This window comes from Pinus tabuliformis, chromosome 1_2 (assembly GCF_031772625.1).
Source record: "Pinus tabuliformis cultivar Carrire ecotype Pingquan chromosome 1_2, CPIR1, whole genome shotgun sequence".
In the NCBI taxonomy this organism is placed as follows: domain Eukaryota; kingdom Viridiplantae; phylum Streptophyta; class Pinopsida; order Pinales; family Pinaceae; genus Pinus; species Pinus tabuliformis.
This window is the reverse complement of record NC_142298.1, coordinates 908,676,169-908,699,696: the sequence shown is the minus strand read 5'-3', so window position 1 is coordinate 908,699,696 and position 23,528 is coordinate 908,676,169. Positions and strand designations below refer to the sequence as shown.

The window sequence follows — 23,528 nt, the reverse complement described above, 5'->3', positions numbered from 1 at the left end:
TTGAATTAACTAATATTATTGAATTAAGACTTCTGATCCATATCAAGTTTTTGAAATAGTGTTTTTAGCTATAATCACATCAAAATTCATTTATGTGAATCATCATAAAAACAAGATAAACTGATATTCTTTAACATTTAAAAAATTAAGTATAAACAACCATATATTGAGATTTTTCATTTTATTTAAAAATATATATAATAACTTTCCTCTTTTATTTTTTAATGTTATATAGATATGAATAACACTTGCAAAAAAATCTGAGATTTCATAGGACTTCCACTGAAACAAAGTTAGAGGGAAAACCCCAAACCAACCATCAAGTCCAGTCATCTGCACGCCTCGTTGAAGAATACCCAGGCCCTTGACCGATCTACCTGAACCTCCTTAGGGTTCCTTGGCACTTTCTGATAGAATCAAACGTGAAGAAACGCAGCAGTGACCAAATTTGCACCGAAGATTGGAAGGGAGGGCAGTATTTTTCCTGGAAGCTAATGCTGTTACTTGTGATCCAGATGGCCCAGATTGCTAGGAAGGGGAGATCTCTGCCACTTTTTTAACCCCTTCTCTGTATGCCATCGCTGTAAATTGTTTTTTTACTGTATTACTTTTTTGTGTTGAATTTAATGGATTGTAGATTTTAAAAATATTTTTGTATGACAGAAACAGAGTTAATTCTTTAACCTTGTTCCTCTCCATCATATTATAAAATATTCCTACAATCTACCATCAAAATAAAAAAAAGCCACTGTAAACCACCAAAAACCAATTTACCAATTTTTTTTTCCTAATCGACCTGAATTGAATGCTGATACTTGAGGAAGAGATGCTCATTCGGTTCTTCACTGGTTCGGCATAAAAGGCAGATGCCCGGACATTCCTTCTCTCCTTTTAGATTTAAAAGGTCAAGATCATATGTAGTATTCAGGGAATTTCACCTGAGATGTATAATGAAGAAGAAATTATGCTTAAAACTGTGAAGAAGCTGCATGGTATTCCTCAAAATTCCATCTTTGCTGCTTCTGCATGGTATTCCCCAAAATTTCATCTTCAATAAGCATCTTCATATTAAATTCCCTGAATACATATAGATATGATCTGACCTTAAAACAAAGTTCGTATTGCAACTGCAGAATTTCAGTCAAGCAAATCTTCATATGAAACTCCCAGGAAGAGATAGCAAATCTTCATATGAAACTCCCAGGAAGAGATATACATATGATCTGACCTTAAGTTTGTATTTCAAATGAGTATGAGATACTGAAAACAAAACAATTATTCAACCTTCATCCATGTACAGTTCCATCCATCAAGACTCCTGAGAGTCCAATTTGAAGTGACATGTTAATTATGATAAACAGAAAATTATCCACAATCCATACATATACAATAAATTAATCATGGCTCTGTCAATCCCCTGTTTATTTCCTCAACAAATTTCTCCATGTTATTGTAAGAAGATCCTCCTTGACACACTGCTCTCATTGACTCATCTCCCAACTCACCAATTCTCTTCCTCATCTGCCTCCCTTCCTCCCCATTCATCAATCTCCTTACCATGTCTTCCACATGTTCTCTCTTGACATCTTCATTCATTGCCATTCCAATCTTCCAGACTTCACTAACAAATCTCCTGTTAGTCGGTTGCTCAGCAATTAAGGGCCGCGATATCATAGGCACACCAGCACAGATGCTCTCCAGCGTAGAGTTCCATCCACTATGAGTCAGAAAGCCCCCCACTGAAGGATGTGAAAGTACTTTCATCTGAGGAGCCCATTTCACCAAGAAACTTCTGTCTTTCACCTTCTCCAGAAAGTCAGCAAGCAGCACATCAGCCTGGCCATCAATGAAATCCGGACGAATAACCCACAGGAAGGGTTGCTTGCTCGCCTCCAGACCCCATGCGATCTCTAAGAGCTCCTCACGAGCCATGACACTTATACTCCCAAAACTAACATAAATAACTGAAGAGGGTTCCTGAGAGTCCAACCATTTTAGACAGCTTGTTTCTGCAGTCCACATGCTTGCAGAGATATCAGATATTGTATCATTTCCAGATTCTGTAAATAAACCTAATGGGCCTATCGTATACAAGGGGGGAAGTCTAGCCCTGAGTTCATCAATTAGAAGACGGTCGAGGTCCTCAAAGGTATTAAGTAATATCAAATCAGCTTCCAGAGCAGCCTGCCCCTGACTCCTCGCAAAATCCACCATGTTCGCGCGTAGCAAAGAAAAGGGCAGATCTTTGATGCGCAAATGGGGCATTCCAGGGATACGGGGGATTATTTGTTCCATGTATCCATTTGTTAAACTCATCTCAGCTGCATCACAGTACAATGCCATACCATATAGACCAAGTAAGCAAGTTAATGCATAGGGAATTGGTACCAGAAAACTGCGCAGTGCTAAGACCATAGAAGAAATTACAATGATTTTTTACCTTTGAGAGGAATGTAACCTTTCTCAATTGGAAGTGGCGCGAAGAAATAAGTAGAGAAGCCACAAGCACTGTGTGTCCAGAATGATACTCTCGGAACTCCGAGCTTTCTCGCTGTTTTCTGTGGAAATGAAACTTGCCCATCGGAGACAATACATGTTACTGGAGGAACACCGTCTGGTTGTGAATGTTTCAACTTGTCCATCAGCTCGTCGAAATACAGAGGGCCATTTTCAGTGAAGGACTGACATAGCTCGGCTAGTTTGGAGGTCCGGCCATGATCCGGAGGCAGGCCGTCTGGAATCGTCTCAAATCTAAAGTCCGGTGGATATTTGAGAGTTCCCACCGATCCAGATCTGTTGATGCGCTCTTGTGTATACTGGGTATTGACGAAGGTGATATAGAAGCCTCGAACATACAAGATCTGGGCCAATTGCATCATAGCGTTAATTGGACCCTGAGCAGGGAAAGGGAGCATAACAGCATGAGGTCGCTTATTCAGTAGTGCCATGGTAATGCAGAGAAGCAGAGTCCCGGAAGAGGAGAAAGAGGAGGAAACTGAGCCGGACATGGATCTGATCGAATCCTACTTTTTCTATATTGTATGGAAAGGCATCCCACTGACACAAACCTGTGGCCACTTGGCCATGGACCTAATATATTGTGTCTGTCATTTCTATCTTAAATCCCTAACGCATGTCATGACGTAGCCCCCATTGATCTGTGTAAATACTTAATGCCTTCTCTTGTAAGAGATAGATTTTTCATATCTGTTCCCTTGGAAGTTCGATACCCATTTGCCATAGACTTGAACTTCCTCACAACGTATGTCATGACCTAGTCGGCATCATAGTTACCAAATGTCGAGTTCGTGTTTGAATTGGAATTCGATTGGATACGTATCAAAAAAATGATTACTTAAATTCCAATATGGACAAAATTGGGAAATATACATATACTAAAAACATATTATTCTTTTATTTTTTATTTTAGAAAAATATTTTCTATTTTCTATTCTTAACCCTGGTTAAAGGGCTTTGCTTTATTCTATTTTATGGTTTGAAAATTTGCTCATACTAATTAGCTTTAAATGTTGTTCATGTAACACTAAAAAGTTTACTCAAACAAGTTGTATATCTAGGAATACACGTAGCCTCAAACTCAAATCAAATCTACTTTTTATTGAACAATTTAATAGAGTAAGAAGAGAGATGCTTTATCAAATATTTTGATTTGTTACCACTATGTTTCATTGGTATGAGGAAGATAAGGATGACATAACTACTACGCTGAGTGAGTGCGAGAGGAAGCTATTCTATTTCTTTTTTTTGTGAATGGACTGTTAAATATGTAGCAAGAAAATATACACTATGAAAGATGATGAAATGAAATGTTTTAGGATTCATTGTAGAGTAGTTTATTAGTATGACATGTTTGAATTCATTAATATCAATTCTATCATCAATACCATTATGGATTTGACTTTATTGTTGACATCCCTAAGAACTTTATTATCATCATTGTAGTGCAGATTTTGGCGTTGTTCTACTTATCCAAAAATTTGGGAAACTATATAATCTATTTCTCCAACAAATTTTTTGAAAGCAAGGGCAAGAGATTGGATTCCAATGAATCTTGCTTAAAAAAAAAATAGTTGAATTTCATTCATCATCAATTGATACTGAAAATTAAGTTGGAAGGAAAGAAACTTTAAGAAATGCTTACTCAAAATAATTTGGCATTAAAGTAAATACAAACAAGATCCTCTTAAAAAAGCCTCAAGAAAGACTCATAACATGATCAAATGCCCTGTTTTGGCAAGTAAATCTTTGTTAATAGAAACAATTGTAATTTCTTATCTATGCCAAAAAAAACCTTTTGTTACAGTGATTGTGTGAAGGTCTTCGCGAGCAAAAGACACCAAGGGATGGAGAGCAGCTACGTCTGAGGCATTAGTGAGAGGCACACCCTCAACATCAAATATTTCCCAAGCAAATAAAAAGGTAGTTTAGTTGTAGATCGAAGATAAGTTCATCTAATAAGATTCTAATAGCTTGTCATGGAATGAACAAGGAAGGTGTTATTTAGCATTGTGACCTGCTTCAGTCTATTGTTCGAAGAATTAAGTTTGCTTCTTGAGCCAATTAATTGTATCGGCCCACTTTCTCTTTTGACTTTTTTCTTGGTCATGAGTTTTTCACAAATTCTTTCTAGGGAAATGGAGAACATTTTTTTTACCAAATTGAATTCGAATTTCACGTATTCATGGCCAAACTGAACCGTATTGTCAAATTTCCAAAATTTCCAACCTGATTCGACCAAATTTGGTAACTATGGTTGACATTGATCAATGTAAATCCTCAATGCCTTTATGTAGGAGATAGAATTGTCATATGTGCTACCTTGGAAGTTCGATACCTCTTGCCATGAAATTGGACAAGCATAGTATAATTCTTTGGTGTTTTGATATATATGTATGAATGAAAATTTGTTGAAATTTATTTAAGGAATTATATGAATTATAAGTTTGGATTATGTAATCTATTTTAAGGATTTTTCAAGATGTTGAATTTAGTATATATTCAAAAATACATTTAAAAAAATGAAAAATCACAATCTCAAGAAAATTATATTGTTTAATTAAGACGAAAATAATCAAAACATGAAATAATTAGATTGTATCCAATTAAATACCTGTTATAGTGATTATGATGTAGTTAACATGATGTAATCATGCTTTTGAAATAGTTAAAACATTGACGTGGTTCTTCATTGATGTTGTCACACACATACACACTCTATGGTATAGTTATTTCTCTTACAAATGGCTCTGACCCTCAACTCCTACCCGTCCTGGGTTTTTACACTCAATAGTCATGATTATCATAGCGCATCAAGGTATCCCTCTCAAATATTAAACCCTAGCACATATAATTAGCCATTGTAAACAAATTGTGAGCAAGGCATTAATCACACCTTTATAAAATAGTATATCATTTGGTTACCATAAAACACTCCAAATTTAAGGATAGTGACCAACTTTATGTTTTTGAAATGATGAGAATACAATAACTTGAAATAAATTTCTTTAGAGTATGTAAATTTTCATAGTTGTGCATGATGATGTTTAAAATGAATATTATTTCTAGAAATAAATTGTATGTATGTGTGGGAAATGTCCAAAGTTTCGAGTGGACATTATACTTATCATCAAAGACTAAATAACGATGTTAAAAGGGAGTGCCAAGATTAAGATTTATGAAGGAAAATAACTATTAAATAAAAAGGGTAAATAGGCATTGAAGATTGAAAAAATAAATAAATCAATATACTATTCAAGAATAGGGAGGGGGGAGGAGGTAGGGAATGACATTGAAAAAATGGCAATAAGGAAAATATTTAAAAATAAAAAATAAAAAATAGAAATTTGTAAATAGTGAATTAGTAAAAAAAGGGTGAAATTAAGAAAAATAAATTTAAAAATTATGAAGAATGAGGAGAATTTAAAAAATAAAAAATAAATTTTCATTAAATAGTGAATTTTTTAATCAAAAAGTTAAAAAAAAAGGCGAAATTAAGAAAAATAAATTAAAAACTTATGAAGAGTGAGGAGAATTTAATGCAAGGCATTAAAAGAGAAGATAATAAGGGAAAATTATTGAATTAATAAAGACTTGAATTTAAATACTAAGAAAAAATTATCTCTAGAAAGTTAAAAGAGGGTCTCCCAATCAATTAAAGATAAGGGAAAAAATGAGGAGTAAAATAAGAACATATTATAAAATTCAAAATATAAGGGAAAACATTCTAAGAAGTTAAACTAGAACATATTATGAACCAAACTCCTTATCTTAGTCTTGACTATGAACCATGTTGGATGGTTCGAAATGCATCGACTCAAAATTTCTCATCAGATTTCTACTGAAATTTTTTCAATATACAAAATATTATGAAATTTGAAGTTAAAGAGGGGTTAAAATACTTTATTAAAAAGGGAAAAGGAAACTTTAAGGAAAAGATTAAGGATTAAAAACAAAAAGAGAGTTAAGACTTAAATAACCAATAAAGGATGTAAAAGAAGGATAAATGAAAATTAAATAAGGAGGCTTTCCAGGAACAGAATGAGACAAGGGGAATAGTTTTGAAGAACCACGGGGGAGATTAAGAGATAAAAGAAATGGAAGAAGAAATAAGTTGGTAAAGCGACAAGGAAAATTAGGAAAGGAACATAGCAATGGGGAGAAAGTTATAATAGTTTCCCTTGTTGGAAATATAAGAACCATCCTTTGAATAACTGCCAGATCTTATATATCGTAAGTGACAAGCAAAATCTCATTTGTCAATACTAAGAAAAGTGTGCAAATAGCACTACGGCTTGTTTGATATGTATAAACAAACTATGGGACTTCATGGAGATGGGGCAATGTATTGTTAATGAGTTTCTCCACGAATGCATATGTAGAATGCTATACACTATGAAAGAACCTGTGGCAATTGGCTGTGGTACATTAAGCAAAGATATCTTTAAGCAGACAATATCATACAAAACCTACTATTGAAGCAACCAATATACAACAATAGTAGGATTCCTCTAATTTGTCATCCTTTGGGTCGAGCTCAACTTGATGCAAAGTAACAATACATTGTCTTGATTTACAACAATTATAGATAATTTCCTAAATGCAACCATATCTAGCATAGGAATTTTTTTTTTATTAAATGTCCTTCATCAAACGACATAGAACACCTAAAATGAGGCAAAAGTACTATGTATCTATTGTTTCCTCTTAGTAGAAATTGCCTATTCTAGAAAATCAATATTTTTTCACAATGGTTTTAAATTTTTCATTGGTAAAATAAGTGGTAAATTATATCTCAGTCAATTTTCATACAGCTTGAGTGGGCCTAATGGTTAAGAGCATGTGTTTCTTCCTAAGAGGTCACAAATTCTAAACCAAAGGGGGGTAGAGTATGTATGCCTTGATAGACTTAATAGTCAAATTGTTGCGTGGAGGTGGGTCCCTTGTCCCACAAATAAGGGGGTCTCATACACCAATTTGGTGTCTAGCTTGGTCGTGACCTTAAAATTGGATAATAATCATCTTAATATTTCAATTATTATTTTAATTGTATATTACCAACTTAACACAAACACACTAAATAACCTAAATTTAATACAACAATTATTATTTCAAATCAAAGTACAACTTCTCCAATTCAATAATTCCAATTTAACAATCTTATCCGCCTCTCTTTGCACCTTTTAAAACAACTGCTAATTTATATTACTGTGATAGTATAAACAATGTTAACTACCATTGGTTTTTTATTGAGTGATTTCTTAAAACTTCCCCACACAGACAAAAGAGAATCATAAACTAGTGCGAAGAAAAACAAATCTCTATGGTGTATCTGCATAGGTAAGAAGTTATTGCTTCTCTCAAACATAATCTATCTTGTCTACCTACAACCTTCTTGAAACGTCATGGGAATTTCATCTTCAAGAAAGAAACATCTGAAATCTAAAATCTCCTTATATAAAAAAAAAGAGTATGATCTGACTTCACTAGACTTTTTATTTCAAATGCGTATGAGATACGAACTACAAAATAGTTATATACCATTCATCTAAATAGAATATATGTGTCCAAACTAGTTATATACCATTCATCCAAATAGAATAGAATGCATCCACACTCTACGAGTCCCCTATGTATTATGAAGTGACATATTAATTATGATAAACACAAAATTATCCACCATCCATACATATACAATAAATCAATCACAGCTTTGTCAATCCCTTCCTTATTTCCTCAACAAACTTCTCCATGTTATTGTAAGAGGTTCCTCCTTGACCCACTGTTCTCATCGATGCGTCTCTTAGCTTACCAACAATCTTTCTCATTTGATGCCCTTCATCTCCTTTTATCAATCTCCTTACTAACTCTTCCACATCATATCTCTTCACAACTTCATCCATTTCCACTCCAATCTTCCACACTTCACTAACGAATATGTCGTTAGTCAGTTGCTCCTCATGGAAGGGTCACGATATCATGGGCACACGAGCATAGTTTCTCTCCAACGTAGAGTTCCATCCACCATGTTTCTTGCAGGTAAAACAACATTTCAGAATAAATGGGTTTACAAGTTGAAGGAAGAAGATGGAGGTATGAAAAGGTATAAAGTTAGACTTGTGGTGAAGGGGCTTTCATAGAAAAAAGGTATAGACTTTAATGAAATATTTTCTCCTGTTGCTAAAATGGTTTCAATCAGAAATATTTTAAGTCTAGTAGTAGCAAAATATTTGCATCTTGAGCAGTTAGATGTAAAGACTGCCTTTCTCCATGGGGATTTGGAGGAAGTTATCTTTATGCAGCAACCGCAAGGATATGAGGTCAAAGGGAAGGAGAAACTAGTGTGCAAATTGAAGAAGAGATTGTATGGATTTAAACACGCTTCAAGGTTGTGGTATCTAAAATTTGACAGGCTTATGTCTAAACAAGGTTATACTAGATGTCACTCTGATCATTGTGTTTATCTCAAAATGAAAAATGATGGTAGCTATATTATATTGTTATTGTATGTAGATGACATGCTTGTTGTAGGTTCTAACATGCAAGAAATAAATGTGTTTGGAGGAAAATTGGCAAATTCATTTGCAATAAAGGATTTGGGTGTTGCAAAACAAATCCTTGGTATGGGAATAACTAGAGATAGAAAAAATCACAAATTAACATTGTCTTAGAGTGAGTGTTAGAGTCGGTCTGGTCAGCCCTCCGTCAGAGATCAAAGCTCTTTGTGCATTTCAATTTTAGGTGTCCCGCTCCATCCACTCAACTACATTTCGCTAGGGACATGCCGTGATCTGACGGAGATAGTCATGATGGTCATTTTCCCTCATCTCTGGCCCCTGCTGGTTCAGGTCTTTGTACATAATCACTGAAATTTCATGATAGTCAAGGTCTGGCCATATTATAGGATAGAGTCATTTTTATTGTTGGGTCTAGGAAATCATCAATGTGGTCTTTGAAAAACATGTCCAGAACGAGCCATGCAGGCCAGAAGGAGACCTTATACAGCTACAGTTCAGAAAGCTTCATCATCACCTGAAGAGACATCGACTCTTCTTCAAAACTCTGTTTTGAAGAAAAGTCAAACAAGGTCAACTATGACAAAATTTTCCAAAAATCGACAGTTGACATTTTCAGATGCAGTCATGGATTTCAAAGCCAGAGGCCCAGTCACACAGTCCCCGCAAAGAAATGCCGAAAATTTTATCATGAGAGCCAAAATTTCAAAGAAAAAGGGAAAAAGCAGAGTGTTTTAAAGTCAATAAAAAGTGCAAAACTTAAACATTATAAAGTGGGTTTTCAAAGAAGAAAAAATTGAACCCAACTCTCTCAAATCCTATATATATTTTTTTTGACCCAAAACTAAGTCATTGTGATAAGGAAAAGCTTGAGAGAGGCATTGTTGAAGAAAAGAGAGCTAAGGAGGAGGAATTCGAGTAAGGAGGGCAGATTTCTAGGTGGCGCGGTGCATACACCAGGGCGCGCGACGCACACAAAGGGCGTGACGGACACGGAGGGCGCGACACACCGGCAACCAACCCACAGTGAAAAATCGACAAAGGCGCGACGCACTCAGGGTGCGTGGCGCACTGGGCTTGGCGCGCGACGCACAGGGCCAGGGAGCTCAAAAACACTTGCAAATCTGTTCTATATCCCGGTTGAAGGCTAGCAAGCAAGAGGTAGGCTCTAATGAAACCCCTTCTCTGTAAATTTGGTCAATGGTTGGTGTTCCTAAGATGTTGAAGGGTATCCGAAGCACGCTTGGCCATCCATGAAAATACTCATCAAAGCAAATGATAAACGGGGTTGCAAATTTGAAGACACCACCAAGGTTTTGTTTCCCCTCCCCCTTGTCCCCTCACTCCTCATCATAGTCACCTCTATTCCACCTTGCCTCCTAAAGAAAACACCCAAAAACGCCCTAAAGCCCTCTCCCCTGTTTTTCCAAGCAAAGGAATGTCGTTTGACAGTGCGCGGCGCACACACAAGGTGGCGCGGCGCACTCAGGGCGCGCGGCGCACTGGGAGCCCGGCCATAGTGTTAACACTGCACTGGCGTGGCGCATACCCGGCGTGTGGCGCACTGGGCAAAGCGCGCGGTGCACAGGCCTGTGAGCCTAAAAAAGCACCGAATCTCCCAAATTTTCATAAATGGCTCTCAAATTTGCAGAAGTGGCCATAGATCCTTTCAACATTGATCCTTAAACTCAAAGAAAAATATGTTTTGGTGACTATGAAATCAAAGGCAAATTTTTATTAAGCAAACACAAAAATGACAAAAAGAAGGGAAAAGAGCTAGGGTTTTGCTAGAGTAAAATGATTGCTAAATATGCTCCTATCCTATCTCTACCAGCTAAATTCTCCTGGAGCAAGTTTTCCTAATAGTTACCCTAGCTACATTGTAATCATATCCATTTTTGCCCCCTTTATTCTTATAGATCAAAATATCCCAAACCCTACCCCATCATAACCATACCCCAAGCACTCCAAATCCCTGCAAAATTTCTCCTTTAAAACCCTATTCCCCTTTTCATCATTCCCCTCCTAACACTCCCCTGTTTTATTGTCCCCTTGGTGACAGATTTTCAAAGCATTCATCAGTTTCATTGGATTCAGAGGGCAGCACTAAACTCAGGGTACAAGCAGCAGTTATGGCATCAGAAAATTCGTCAGATTATGAGGGGGATACACACAGTGACACATCCTCAGGAGAGAGGGCCCATAGGAGACATCACCGGAGTGGAAAACATCTCAGAGACGAGCCCAACACCCTCACAGAGCTACAGGCATGCCCACTTGCCATGTCTTGTTTCCAACACTTGGCATGTTATGAATTTTGCCAAAGGGTGGCAAATGTCAGAGTACATCATGAGTTGGCCCGCCTTTTTCACTTCATCTATAGGGAGGCCAATCTGTCCTGGCTGGGGTTACTTTCACCTTGACACCGGAGGCTGTATCAGTGGCAACAAGGATACCTAACATTGGGGAGCAGTGGCATAAGAAAAAGGAGGTGGAGAGGCATCACTATGAGCCTTACATCAAGAACAGCTGCTTGAGCCAGCTCACCAGGGTTTTTCCATTCAGATTTTTTAGGGATGAGTATGCCCCACTCATGATATTGATCATGAAATATTTTAGTTGCGAGGGGAGGTTTTCTCGCCTTTATGCCTATCACATCCGCTTGCTCATGCACTTCACCAGGGTGAAGATGATGAGCCTCCCATTTTTCATCTGCAACAACATTGAGAAGATGAAAAACTTCATGCAGCGTAAGACCCCACGACAGTAGCTAAACAGTGTCTATCATTTTGCTCTCATCCGGATTTTAGTGGACCATCAGTTGGGATTGTAGGGTATTTCTTGGGAGGACTTCATTTCCCGTGATTTCTTCAGCGCTCCACCGATGATATCAGAGGCAGAACATGAGGTGGGAGGTCCTTCACATCAGGCTGAGCATGAGCTGGGAGGTCCTTCATATCAGTTTGAGCCTGAGATGGGAAGTCCTTCATATCAGTTTGAGAGTCATGAGACTACCACCATGCCAGTTTTCATCACATATCAGAGAGGCTATCCGAAAGGCACCAGACCGTTGTTTGCAGCAACAAAGTGAGTGTTATCTCCACCTGGAGTGGAAGGGGCCTCGCTTCTTCCATCAGCATCACAGGAGCAGGGTAAGGTTAAGGAGCCAGTGCAGGAGGAGGGGCCATCAGGTGAGCAAGAGACCGAGTTTTTTCTCCTCCAGGATGATGAGACCGATGCAGAACCCACCAATGAGGAGCTTATAGAGATCATCAAGGAGCAGCAATCAGAGATTGAAGACTTGACCATTGATCTATAAAGGGCCAAGTGGAACATGAACTACCTGGAGCGGAGAAAAAAATAGCTTGAGGACCAACAGATGATCATGGAGCTACAGAACATCCGTGAGCAACGCCAAGCTGCTCAAAGAAGAAGGGTTCCACTCACCTCTTTAGAGCAAGAAATCAATGAAGACCGGGAGTCCAACCTTGAGAGGGTCAACATGCATTTAGAGAGGATGTTGGACAAAGAAAACAGGGAGAAAGACATGCTGAGGTGCATGAATTATCACTACCAGGCCCACAACATGAGTTCCAAGGCAAGAATCAGGAGCCTAAAGGCAAAATTAAGGAAAGCGAGAAAAGAGGCAAAAGAGGCAAAAGAGGCAAAGGAGGCAAAGGAGCAAGATTGGCTTCGAATCTTGGCTGAGGCTTCCTTAGCACAGCAAAGCACTTCATAGGGAACCTCCAGCCCAAATTCCAAAAAATTTGGGCAAATTTTGGTCACAGGCAAAATTTTTGAGCACAAAATAGGAAATTTCTCCCTGTGCACCGCGCCACTGGCGCGACGCTAAAATTCTAGCACTCCAATTGAGGAACCGCTTGCATATTTGGATTCAGCATTGAAAAATACGTCTACTGGTGTCCGGGAAAGAAATTTTGACAAGTTTTGGGTCTCCTAAAGGTCAAAAAACACCCAAAAATGGCCTCTCTGCCACTTTTTGGACACATAGAAAGTAGTCTTGGGAGAATGAAGTTTTGAAGGGGAAAATGAGCTTCAAATTCAGAAATTCTAGTTGGGTTGGAAAGTATACAGGACAGGCTTTCCAACAAGCCCACTTGGGCACATTTTTGACACCTACAAGTGCCCCAAAACAGGCTCCAAAGTGGCGCGACGCACAGGGAATTTGGCGCGGCGCACAGGGGAAAAAACTGCCAAATTGCTCCCGTTTCGCGAAATTTCGGGTCGCGACTTCTCCAAGTGGGCCCGGTCATCTACTCTTTGGTTTTTTGGCACCAAAGGTGGCTTTTAAAGATTTTTATCTCCAGGTGGGCATCTATCCAAGTGGCAAAAGAATGCAAAGGGTCACCCCAGCTAAATGTCATGCTTGAGAGCATTGCACCTGTAGCTGATGGTTGGCTCTCCATCTCCTTTTCGAAATGATTTGAGTAACTTCCCAACCCCTGGGTGTTCCATCTCTTCTCTACACTTTATATATATTGTAAGCAAGTTATTTGCAAAGGGTTGGCTAGCTTGTAACTTCTGGGAGACTGTGGGAAAGAAACTCTGTTTCTGCACTGTGTATTTTTGACAGAGAGTTAATGAAAGGCAACGGCTCTGTTTCATGAGATTCTTGTCGTTGTGAGTGTAGAAAATGTGTTCTTATGTTCCATATGTATCTTGTTATGTTACATAATTCATTTCATGTTTCATTTCAGTGAAATTTTCTAAGTGAGATTAGGTAGAATTCAATTTATATTGCTCTGCCTGTGGGAAAATTTCATGTGCACTGTTATTTTTTTGTTGAAAAGGATTCATGCGACCATGCCCTTTTCACTATCTTCGGCAATATTTCCATTCAGCGTCACCTTAAGTTGAAATTGCTGTGCTTCCCGCCTACCTTGCCTCACAGAATAATCTGTGCCTTCATTCTCAATTCTCTATTCTTTGCTAAGCGCCAATCCCATATACATCCCAGAAGCTCGGCCACTTTCAAAAATCTTTTCCAAAATCCTCTTTCACTTACTAGCCTAAGGTAAACATTGCATTGTAAGTCATCTCAGACCATTTTGCCTATCCATTTGCTGAGTGTGACTCGGAGAGAGCCCTCTCCTGCTCTGGTAGGGCTAGCTACCAGACTGAGCGTGGTTTGTGGTTACCCTAATTTTTGCCTTCCTTCAGCCTAAGGCAAATTTAGGTGCTAACATAGTGGCGACCATACTGGGGAATAAGTTGAAAATCAAATCCCCTTGTTTCACAAGAATTCTAGGCTTCCGGATGATGAGCTTAGGATTGGAAAGGCTGAGTAAGTTGGTTGTGTCCCGTGATTTATCCCAATAGCACGCTGGCTTCGAGACGATATACCAGAGCGAATCCAGACCCGGACCCTCCTCATATTTACGAAAATCCCAATTTGATCCCAAGACTCCTTCGTCAAGAAAGCACCATAACCCCCGTGTTCAAATCCCATTCATGTCCCGACATTTTTGAGTATCTTGAAGAGCTTGAGTTTGACGAACGATTTGAGATATCACTGTTTGAGTCTAAATCCGAAAAGGCTGTTGATTACACCATCCCCGATCCGCAATTTCTTGTAGACCTTGAGATGGAAAGAGCTAATAGATTAATTGATAACTACATTGCCACACAGCCCCAAACTCCAAGTGCAAGCCCCTTGCAAACTGTGCACACTCCTCCGATGCCTCCAAGGCCAAATCCACCAAGAATGATGGCTGCCCGTTTCGCACCCCTTGTTCTTCCCCAAGTCCTAGATGACATGCCAAATGATTATCAAAGTAAAATCTCGTTTTTTGATGGCACTCCTAACAGTATTACAACTCAACAACATGTGGATAAAATGGCAGATTTCTATGAACTTCATGAGATCGATGCGGAAAACGTGGCAATGAGGCTCTTTGTACAAACATTTGCAGGCGATGTGAGGAAATGGTTCAGAGGTTTGACGGCTACAAGCATCACCACCTTGGCTGAGCTACAAAGGCAATTTTTGAATAGGTGGGAAGTCAAAAGGAATCCCCTTCAAATTCTGGCCGAGTATGAACAAATCAAGCGGAATGCCGGTGAGTCGGTCAAAGATTATTGTGTTAGATTTAATGCAGTCTACAACGAAATTCCAGACCATCTAAAGCCACCTGTGGGACTAGCAATGATGAAGTTTCCGGATGGTTTTGATGCTGACATGGCGTACCAATTGAGAGAGAGAGAACCGGCTACAATGGAAGACATGCAGAAAATTGCGGTCAGCGTTGAGGCAAATCTGTTGTCCAAAAGAGCAAGAGCGAAAGCGGAGAAGAAAACCACGGTGAAAGAAGAATCTTCTTCAATGGATCAGCTGCTCAAAAAGGTAGAACAGATGCTTGAGAGAGTAAAACTTGACAAGCCAGAGCCACAAGTTAGGAATCCTAACTTTCGTGGCCAACAACAGCCACAATATAGGATAAGACAAAGAGATCAGCGGACTCAAGAGCAAGCAGCACAACAGCCGGTACAAACACCTTTGCAGCAGAATTTCGTGCATGGACCGGAATCAGATGAGGACAGGAATGTAATAGGCGAGGAAAACCATCTTTTTACTCCAGATGAGCTGCCTACTTACATCACCGAAGAAGAAGAATGTGCAGTGAATTCAGCTACACACCAAGACACCGATTTTATTCTAGCTAACGAAACCGTGTTGGAAGAAGAGTCAGAAGAATATCAAAGGGGGTATATGAATGCTTTGTCCACACAACAGCAGCGATATTCCCTTAGAAACAGAGATGTACCGGCCAAACCAAATCAGAAAAAGAAGGAGGATGAAACAACAAAGAATGATCCATCAGCTACGCAAAGAAAGGGAAAGGAGGTGGTTGTTCCAGAGAGCAGCAAATCAAAGTTAGTAGAAAAATCATAGCAACCAACCACCTCAAAAGAGAAGGAAAGGAAAGAGATCCCAGTCAAAGAGGTAGAAAGCACTCCCGCTTTTAGCCTAGAGAATGAGATTTCTAAGCTAAAGGTATCCATCCTTTTGACTGAAATCATGAAGAACAACGGTTACAGAGGACAGATTTCTAAGATGTTAAATTTGGACCCAATTTCCATCATGGTAAACGTGGAAGATGATCAGCCTGAAATGATTTTTGGGCCAGCGACAAACGGTGAGTCTCCTGAGAGCGAGGTGCCACCCTTCCATATCAGTTTACGATTGCATGACTTTGTGCTACACAATGCCATGTTCGATTCCAGAGCCTTTCACAATCTCATGCCCAAGGCTATCATGGATAAGCTTGGTCTGGACATCACCTGTCAATATCATGATCTCTATTCATTTGACTCCAGCAGAGTAAGGTGCATAGGGCTCATCAAAGACTTAGTTGTGAGTTTGGATCAACTTCCTATGAAAAATGTTCTGATGGACGTAGTGGTAGCGGACATTCCTCCAAGGTTTGGCATGCTTCTTTCCAGATCTTGGGTAGCGAAATTGAAGGGGGCACTACAGCTGGATTTCTCCTATGCAACAATCCCAGTGTTTGGATAAATGAGGAAATTATATCGGGAACAAAAGATGAAGTATATGATCACAAGCAAGGAGAAATCAATAAATCATCATATAAACTATGTACATACAGATTTAGAGTCTTTTGTTTTTTTTTCAGATAGTTTAAATGAAATAGATAGTCAGATAGTAGAAGCAGACGAAATTCCAGAGATAACAGAAAATTTTAGAGAGATTTTGAAGAAAGAAAGACAAGAAAAGCAAACAAACAATGGACATCAAAAAGATTTTCAGCACTTGCAAGAGGAAGAAGAAGGCTTATGGACCATGGATTTTGATGGAGCAGTAGGGAATGATGGAGCTGGTATTGGTATTTGGGTACACGGTCCTTTCTTCGCCCCAAAAAAAGTGCCTAGCAGTGTGAGAGTTTGCTCCTACAAGCTAGCCTTCGAATGTTCCAATAATGAAGCTGAATATGAAGCTCTGATTGTGGGCCTGAAGATTCTTAGAAAGCTGAATGCAAAGAGGATTTCAGTATATGGCAATCCCGAGTTAGTGATAAAACAGGTCAGAGGTGAGTATCAAGCAAAACATCCTAGGATGCGGGCCTATCGTAATGCAGTTTTGGACATCTTGAAGCTATTTTCCAAATACACCTTGACATGTGTGCCACGAATACAAAATAGTATTGCTGATGCTCTTGCCAAGGCAGCGAGCAGCTTGAAGATCCCCATGAACTCCAGCAATAAATTTGAAATCCATGTCAAGCACCGTCCAACCATTCCAGACAATTAGCGACATTGGCAAGTGTTCCAAGATGATGAGGAGATTAAGGATTTTCTGCTCAACAAAGGTAAGTTCAAAGAAACCTTAATTGATGTGGAAAACGATGAGAACAAATGGAATGGTACAGAAGAAGTACAAATCAATCAAATGGACGTATTGCAGCTGAAGAACAACATCATTCCTAAAGGCTTGATACCCCTAGAAGAACTTTTCGATCGAGATGATGTAGCCCACAAGCCAACTTTGCAGCCCACGGAGAAAGGTGTAGAAGAAGTCAACATCGGTACAACAGCAAATCCAAAATTGGTAAAATTGTCCAAGACACTACCGCCAAAGATCAAGGACAAATATATCAGTCTGATGGCTTCATTTGTAGATGTATTTGCTTGGGATTATTCTGATTTAAAGACCTATGATACGAACATCATTCAGCACACCATACCTATCAAGTCCAATCATAAACCATTTAGACAAAAGCTGAGAAGGATCAATCCAAAGTTGCTACCATCCATCGAAAAAGAGGTAAATAGGTTGTACAAGTCGGGTATCATTGTGCCTATCAGACTTTCAGATTGGATATCTAACTTAGTGCCTGTACGAAAGAAGACCGGTGAGATCTGCCTATGCATCGATTTCAGAAATCTAAACAAGGTCTCATTGAAGGACAACTATCCGCTGCCCAAGATGGACCATATACTTCAACGAGTAGTGGGGGCATCTCGTATGTCCCTGCTTGATGGTTATTCCGGATATAACCAAATTTCAGTCCATGAAGATGATAGGGATAAGACAGCATTCACAACTCCATGGGGAACATTTCACTATGCCAAAATGCCATTCGGTTTAAAGAATGCAGGTGCCACATTTCAGTGTGCAATGGACTTGGCGTTTGCAAATGAGAAGGATGTGTTTTTGGTGATGTACTTGGATGACTTGATGGTGTTTTCAAAATCTGATGAAGAGCACATGCATCACCTAAAAATTGTCTTTCAAAAATGCAGGAAATATGGTTTATCGCTGAATCTTAAGAAGAACTTGTTCGCCATGGAGGAAGGAAAATTACTTGGGCATATCATTTCAAAAGATGGCATCCGCATAGACCCAGCACATGTCCAAGCAATTCAGTAAATTGATCTGCCTAGGAACAAAAAGGAGATACAGTCATTCAATGGTAAGATGAATTTTCTGCGTCGCTTTGTGCCTAATCTTGCGGAACATTTGAAAGAAATGACCAACATGCTTAAGAAGGACAGCCAGGTGAAATGGACGGATGAGGCTGTAAAATATTTCAACTTGGTCAAATTGGCCCTCTCTTCAGCTCCAGTTCTAGTCAGCCTGGATTACACTCAAGATTTCATATTGTTTTCATTTGCTTCTGAGCACACTATGGTAGCGGTATTGTTGGAGAAAAGGGATGATCATGAAAGAACCATTGCATTCTTCAGCAAGGCTATAAGGGATGCAGCTTTGAAGTACAACATCATTGAGAAGCAAGCCCTGGCATTAGTGAAGGCACTGAAGGATTTCCGGGTGTATGTCTTACATTCTCACATTCTGGCCTATGTTCCTAACACTGTTGTGAAAGATGTTTTAGTGCAGACCGATCCAGAAGGGAGAAGAGGCAAATGGATCGCAGCTTTGCTAGAATACGATGTGGAGATAAAGCCTACAAAGCTGGTCAAAGGACAGGGATTGGCGAAGCTAATGGCTGAGTCAAATTTGCATGCATTGGACATAAATCTGATCACTGCCATGTCCGATGAGAATGATGAAGGACCTTTAGTTCAGGTATCCGAAATGTTTGCTTTGTCCCCATGGTATTCTGATATAATATATGTGTTGAAAAATATATCACCACCGCCCGGCACGGCTAGAAACAAAGCGAGAACACTTAAATTGAAGGCTGCCAAGTTTTGTGTCTTGAATTCTGTACTGTATTGGAAAGATCCCGGTGGCATTTTGTTAAATTGTTTGGTCGAAGAGGAGGCAAAAAACGTCATGGAGGACTTCCATGGAGGAGAGTGTGGTGGACATCTTTTTTGGAAGTCAACAGCTAACAAAATCTTGAGAGTGGGGTACTACTGGCCTACTTTGTTTGCTGATGTGCATAAGATGGTAAAGCGCTGTCATAAGTGTCAAATTTTCGAAGGAAAGAAGAAACTACAACCTTTGCCACTCAAGCCTATCGAAGTGAGCGCTCCGTTCCAGCAGTGGGGGTTGGATTTCATTGGGGAAATTCATCCCGCCTCTTCCGGATAGCATAGGTGGATCCTTACAGCGATCGACTACTTCACAAAATGGATTGAGGCAGCACCTACCAGACAAGCGACAGACACGGTAATCATCTCATTTCTCAAAAATAACATCTTGTCTCGCTTTGGTTGTCCAAAAAAAATAATCACTGATAATGCAGCAGCCTTTAAATCGAAAAGGATGGTAGAATTTTGTCACAGATATTACATAATTTTGGGTCATTCAACTGCCTATCATCCGCAAGGCAATGGATTGGCGAAATCTTCGAATAAATCTTTGGTCAACATCATCAAGAAGCTGCTAGAAATAAATAAGAAGAGCTGGAACAAGAGGCTGGTCCATGCACTTTGGGCAAATCGAATTAGTCAGAAAAAGTCTATTGTTATGTCACCGTTTGAGCTGGTTTATGGTGTGGACACAGTATTTCCCACTTCCCTTGCTGCCCTGGTGGTCAAACTTCTTCAGGAGGCCGGTAGTGAGGAAGATCCCATGTAGAGAAGGCTGAATCAAATGATCCACTTGCAGCAAACAAGAGAGGAAGTTTTCAAAAACACATCCAAGTTACAGGAGAAGATAAAGAAAATCTATGACAGAAAAGCAAAAGCAGATAAATTTCAGTTGGATGATGTGGTGCTGAAGTGGGATGCAAGGAATGAAGAGAAAGGCAAGCACGGAAAGTTCAAAAATCTGTGGAAAGGTCCTTTCAAAATCGCAGCATATAGAGGTCAAAATGCCTTTCTTCTAAAAGAAATGAATGGGGAAGACTGTCCTGGAGGGCCGATCAATGGTCGGCTACTCAAGCGGTATCATTGTTGATCTATTAACGCTGCTTCCACTGTCATTGTAAATACCATTTTTATTTCAGTTTGGTTTCAGTATGTAAAGTCAGTTTTTGAGTTATTCCAATTGTCAAGTTTGAGTCAATTTCTTGGTTATTCCAGTTTTATAAATAAGTCAGAGTCTTGTGTTGTTTATCAAAATGATGACTCCATAGCCCAATGGACAAAAAGGCACTGTCTAGCTCCTCCAGAGATCTGTTGTTCTTGGCACCTCCAAGGAGCTACCATCCCCCATTGGAGCCAATGTTAGAGTCGGTCTGGTCAGCCCTCCATTAGAGATCAAAGCTCTTTGTGAATTTCAATTTTAGGTGTCACGCTCCATCCACTCTACTGCATTTCGCTAGGGACATGCCGTGATCTAACGGAGATAGTCATGATGGTCATTTTCCCTCATCTCTGGTCCCTGCTGGTTCAGGTCTTTGTACATAATCACTGAAATTTCATGATAGTCAAGGTCTGGCCATATTACAACATAGAGTCATTTTTATTGTTGGGTCTAGGAAATCATCAATGTGGTCTTTGAAAAACATGTCTAGAACGAGCCATGCATGCCAGAAGGAGACCTTATACAGCTATAGTTCAGAAAGCTTCATCATCACCTGAAGAGACATCGACTGTTCTGCAAAACTCTGTTTTGAAGAAAAGTCAAACAAGGTCAACTATGACAAAATTTTCCAAAAATCGACAGTTGACATTTTCAGATGCAATCATGGATTTCAAAGCCAGAGGCCCAGTCACACAGTCCCCGAAAAGAAATGCCGAAAATTTTATCATGAGAGCCAAAATTTCAAAGAAAAAGGGAAAAAGCAGAGTGTTTTAAAGTCAATAAAAAGTGCAAAACTTAAACATTATAAAGTGGGTTTTCAAAGAAGAAAAAATTGAACCCAACTCTCTCAAAGCCTATATATATTTTTTTTGACCCAAAACTAAGTAATTGTGATAAGGAAAAGCTTGAGAGAGGCATTATTGAAGAAAAGAGAGCTAAGGAGGAGGAATTCGAGTAAGGAGGGCAGATTTCTAGGTGGCGCGGCACATACACCAGGGCGCGCGACGCACACAGAGGGCGCGACGCACTGGCAGCCAACCCAAAGTGAAAAATCGACAAAGGCGCGACGCACTCAGGGCACGCGGCGCACTGGGCTTGGCGCGCGACGCATAGGGCCAGGGAGCTCAAAAACACTTGCAAATCCGTTCTATATCACAGTTGAAGGCTAGCAAGCAAGAGGTAGGCTCTAATGAAACCCCTTCTCTGTAAATTTGGTTAATGGTTGGTGTTCCTAAGATGTTGAAGGGTATCCGAAGCACGCTTGGCCATCCATGAAAATACTCATCAAAGCAAATGATAAACGGGGTTGCAAATTCGAAGACACCACCAAGGTTTTGTTTCCCCTCCCCCTTGTCCCCTCACTCCTCGTCATAGTCACCTCTATTCCACCTTGCCTCCTAAAGAAAACACCCAAAAATGCCCTAAAGCCCTCTCCCCTGTTTTTCCAAGCAAAGGAATGTCGTTTGACAGTGCGCGGTGCACACACAAGGTGGCACGGCGCACTCGGAGCCCGGCCACAGTGTTAGCACTGCATTGGTGTGGCGCATACCCGGCGCACGGTGCACTGGGTAAAGCGCGCGGCGCATACCCGGCGCGCGGTGCACTGGGCAAAGCGCGCGGCGCACAAGCCTATGAGCTTAAAAAAGCACCAAATCTCCCAAATTTTCATAAATGGCTCTCAAATTTGTAGAGGTGGCCATAGACCCTTTCAACATTGATCCTTAAACTCAAAGAAAAATATGTTTTGGTGACTATGGAATCAAAGGAAAATTTTTATTAAGCAAACACAAAAATGACACAAAGAAGGGCAAAGAGCTAGGGTTTTGCTAGAGTAACATGATTGCTAAATATGCTCCTATCCTATCTCTATCAGCTAAATTCTCTTGGAGCAAGTTTTCCTAATAGTTACCCTAGCTACGTTGTAATCATATCCATTTTTGCCCCCTTTATTCTTATAGATCAAAATATCCCAAACCCTACCCCATCAAAACCATACCCCGAGCACTCCCAAATCCCTGATAAATTTCTCCTTTAAACCCCTATTCCCCTTTTCATCATTCCCCTCCTAACACTCCCCTATTTTATTGTCCCCTTGGTGACAGATTTTCAGAGCATTCATCAGTTTCATTGGATTCAGAGGGCAACACTAAACTCAGGGTACAAGCAGCAGTGATGGCATCAGAAAATTCATCAGATTATGAGGGGGATACACACAGTGACACATCTTTAGGAGAGAGGGCCCATAGGAGACATCACCGGAGTGGCAGACATCTTAGAGACGAGCCCAACACCCTCACAGAGCTACAGGCATGCCCACTTGCCATGTCTTGTTTCCAGCACTTGGCATGTTATGAATTTTGCCAAAGGGTGGCAAATGTCAGAGTACATCATGAGTTGGCCCGCCTTTTTGCACTTCATCTATAGGGAGGCCAATCTGTCTTGGCTGGGGTCACTTTCACCTTGACACCGGAGGCTATATCAGTGGCAACAGGGATACCTAACGTTGGGGAGCAGTGGCATAAGAAAAAGAAGGTGGAGAGGCATCACTATGAGCCTTACATCAAGAACAGCTGCTTGAGCCAGCTCACCAGGGTTTTTCCATTCAGATTTTTGAGGGATGAGTATGCCCCACTCATGAGATTGATCATGAAATATTTTAGTTGCGAGGGGAGGTTTTCTCGCCTTTATGCCTATCACATCCGCTTGCTCATGCACTTCACCAGGGTGAAGATGATGAGCCTCCCATTTTTCATCTGCAACAACATTGAGAAGATGAAAAACTTCATGCAGTGCAAGACCCCACGACAGCAGCTAAACAATGTCTATCATTTTGCTCTCATCTGGATTTTAGTGGACCATCAATTGGGATTGCAGGGTATTTCTTGGGAGGACTTCATTTCCCGTGATTTCTTCAGCGCTCCACCGGTGATATCAGAGGCAGAACATGAGGTGGGAGGTCCTTCACATCAGGCTGAGCATGAGCTGGGAGGTCCTTCATATCAGTTTGAGCCTAAGATGGGAAGTCCTTCACATCAGTTTGAGAGTCATGAGACTGCCACCATGCCAGTTTTCATCAC

The 23,528-nt window shown here is 40.0% G+C and overlaps 1 protein-coding gene across 1 annotated transcript; it reads right to left on the bottom strand.

The window, feature by feature from the left end:
• Positions 1-498: 498 nt before the first annotated feature.
• LOC149208899 (7-deoxyloganetin glucosyltransferase-like) lies at positions 499-3,198 on the bottom strand. Its single transcript, XM_089396201.1, has 2 exons — positions 2,441-3,198; positions 499-2,321 (listed from the first exon to the last, which is right to left on the bottom strand). Exons 1-2 carry the CDS (start codon positions 3,006-3,008, stop codon positions 1,399-1,401), a joined length of 1,491 nt encoding a protein of 496 aa, XP_089252327.1. The 5' UTR covers positions 3,009-3,198; the 3' UTR covers positions 499-1,398.
• Positions 3,199-23,528: the final 20,330 nt, after the last annotated feature.

Coding starts and splice junctions, on each gene's coding strand:
- LOC149208899 (XM_089396201.1), bottom strand. CDS start 3,008: ATGTCCGGCTCAGTTTCCTCCTCTTTCTCCTCTTCCGGGACTCTGCTT. Junction 2,322..2,440: donor AGGTTACATTCCTCTCAAAG/GTAAAAAATCAT, acceptor ACTGTGATGCAG/CTGAGATGAGTTTAACAAAT.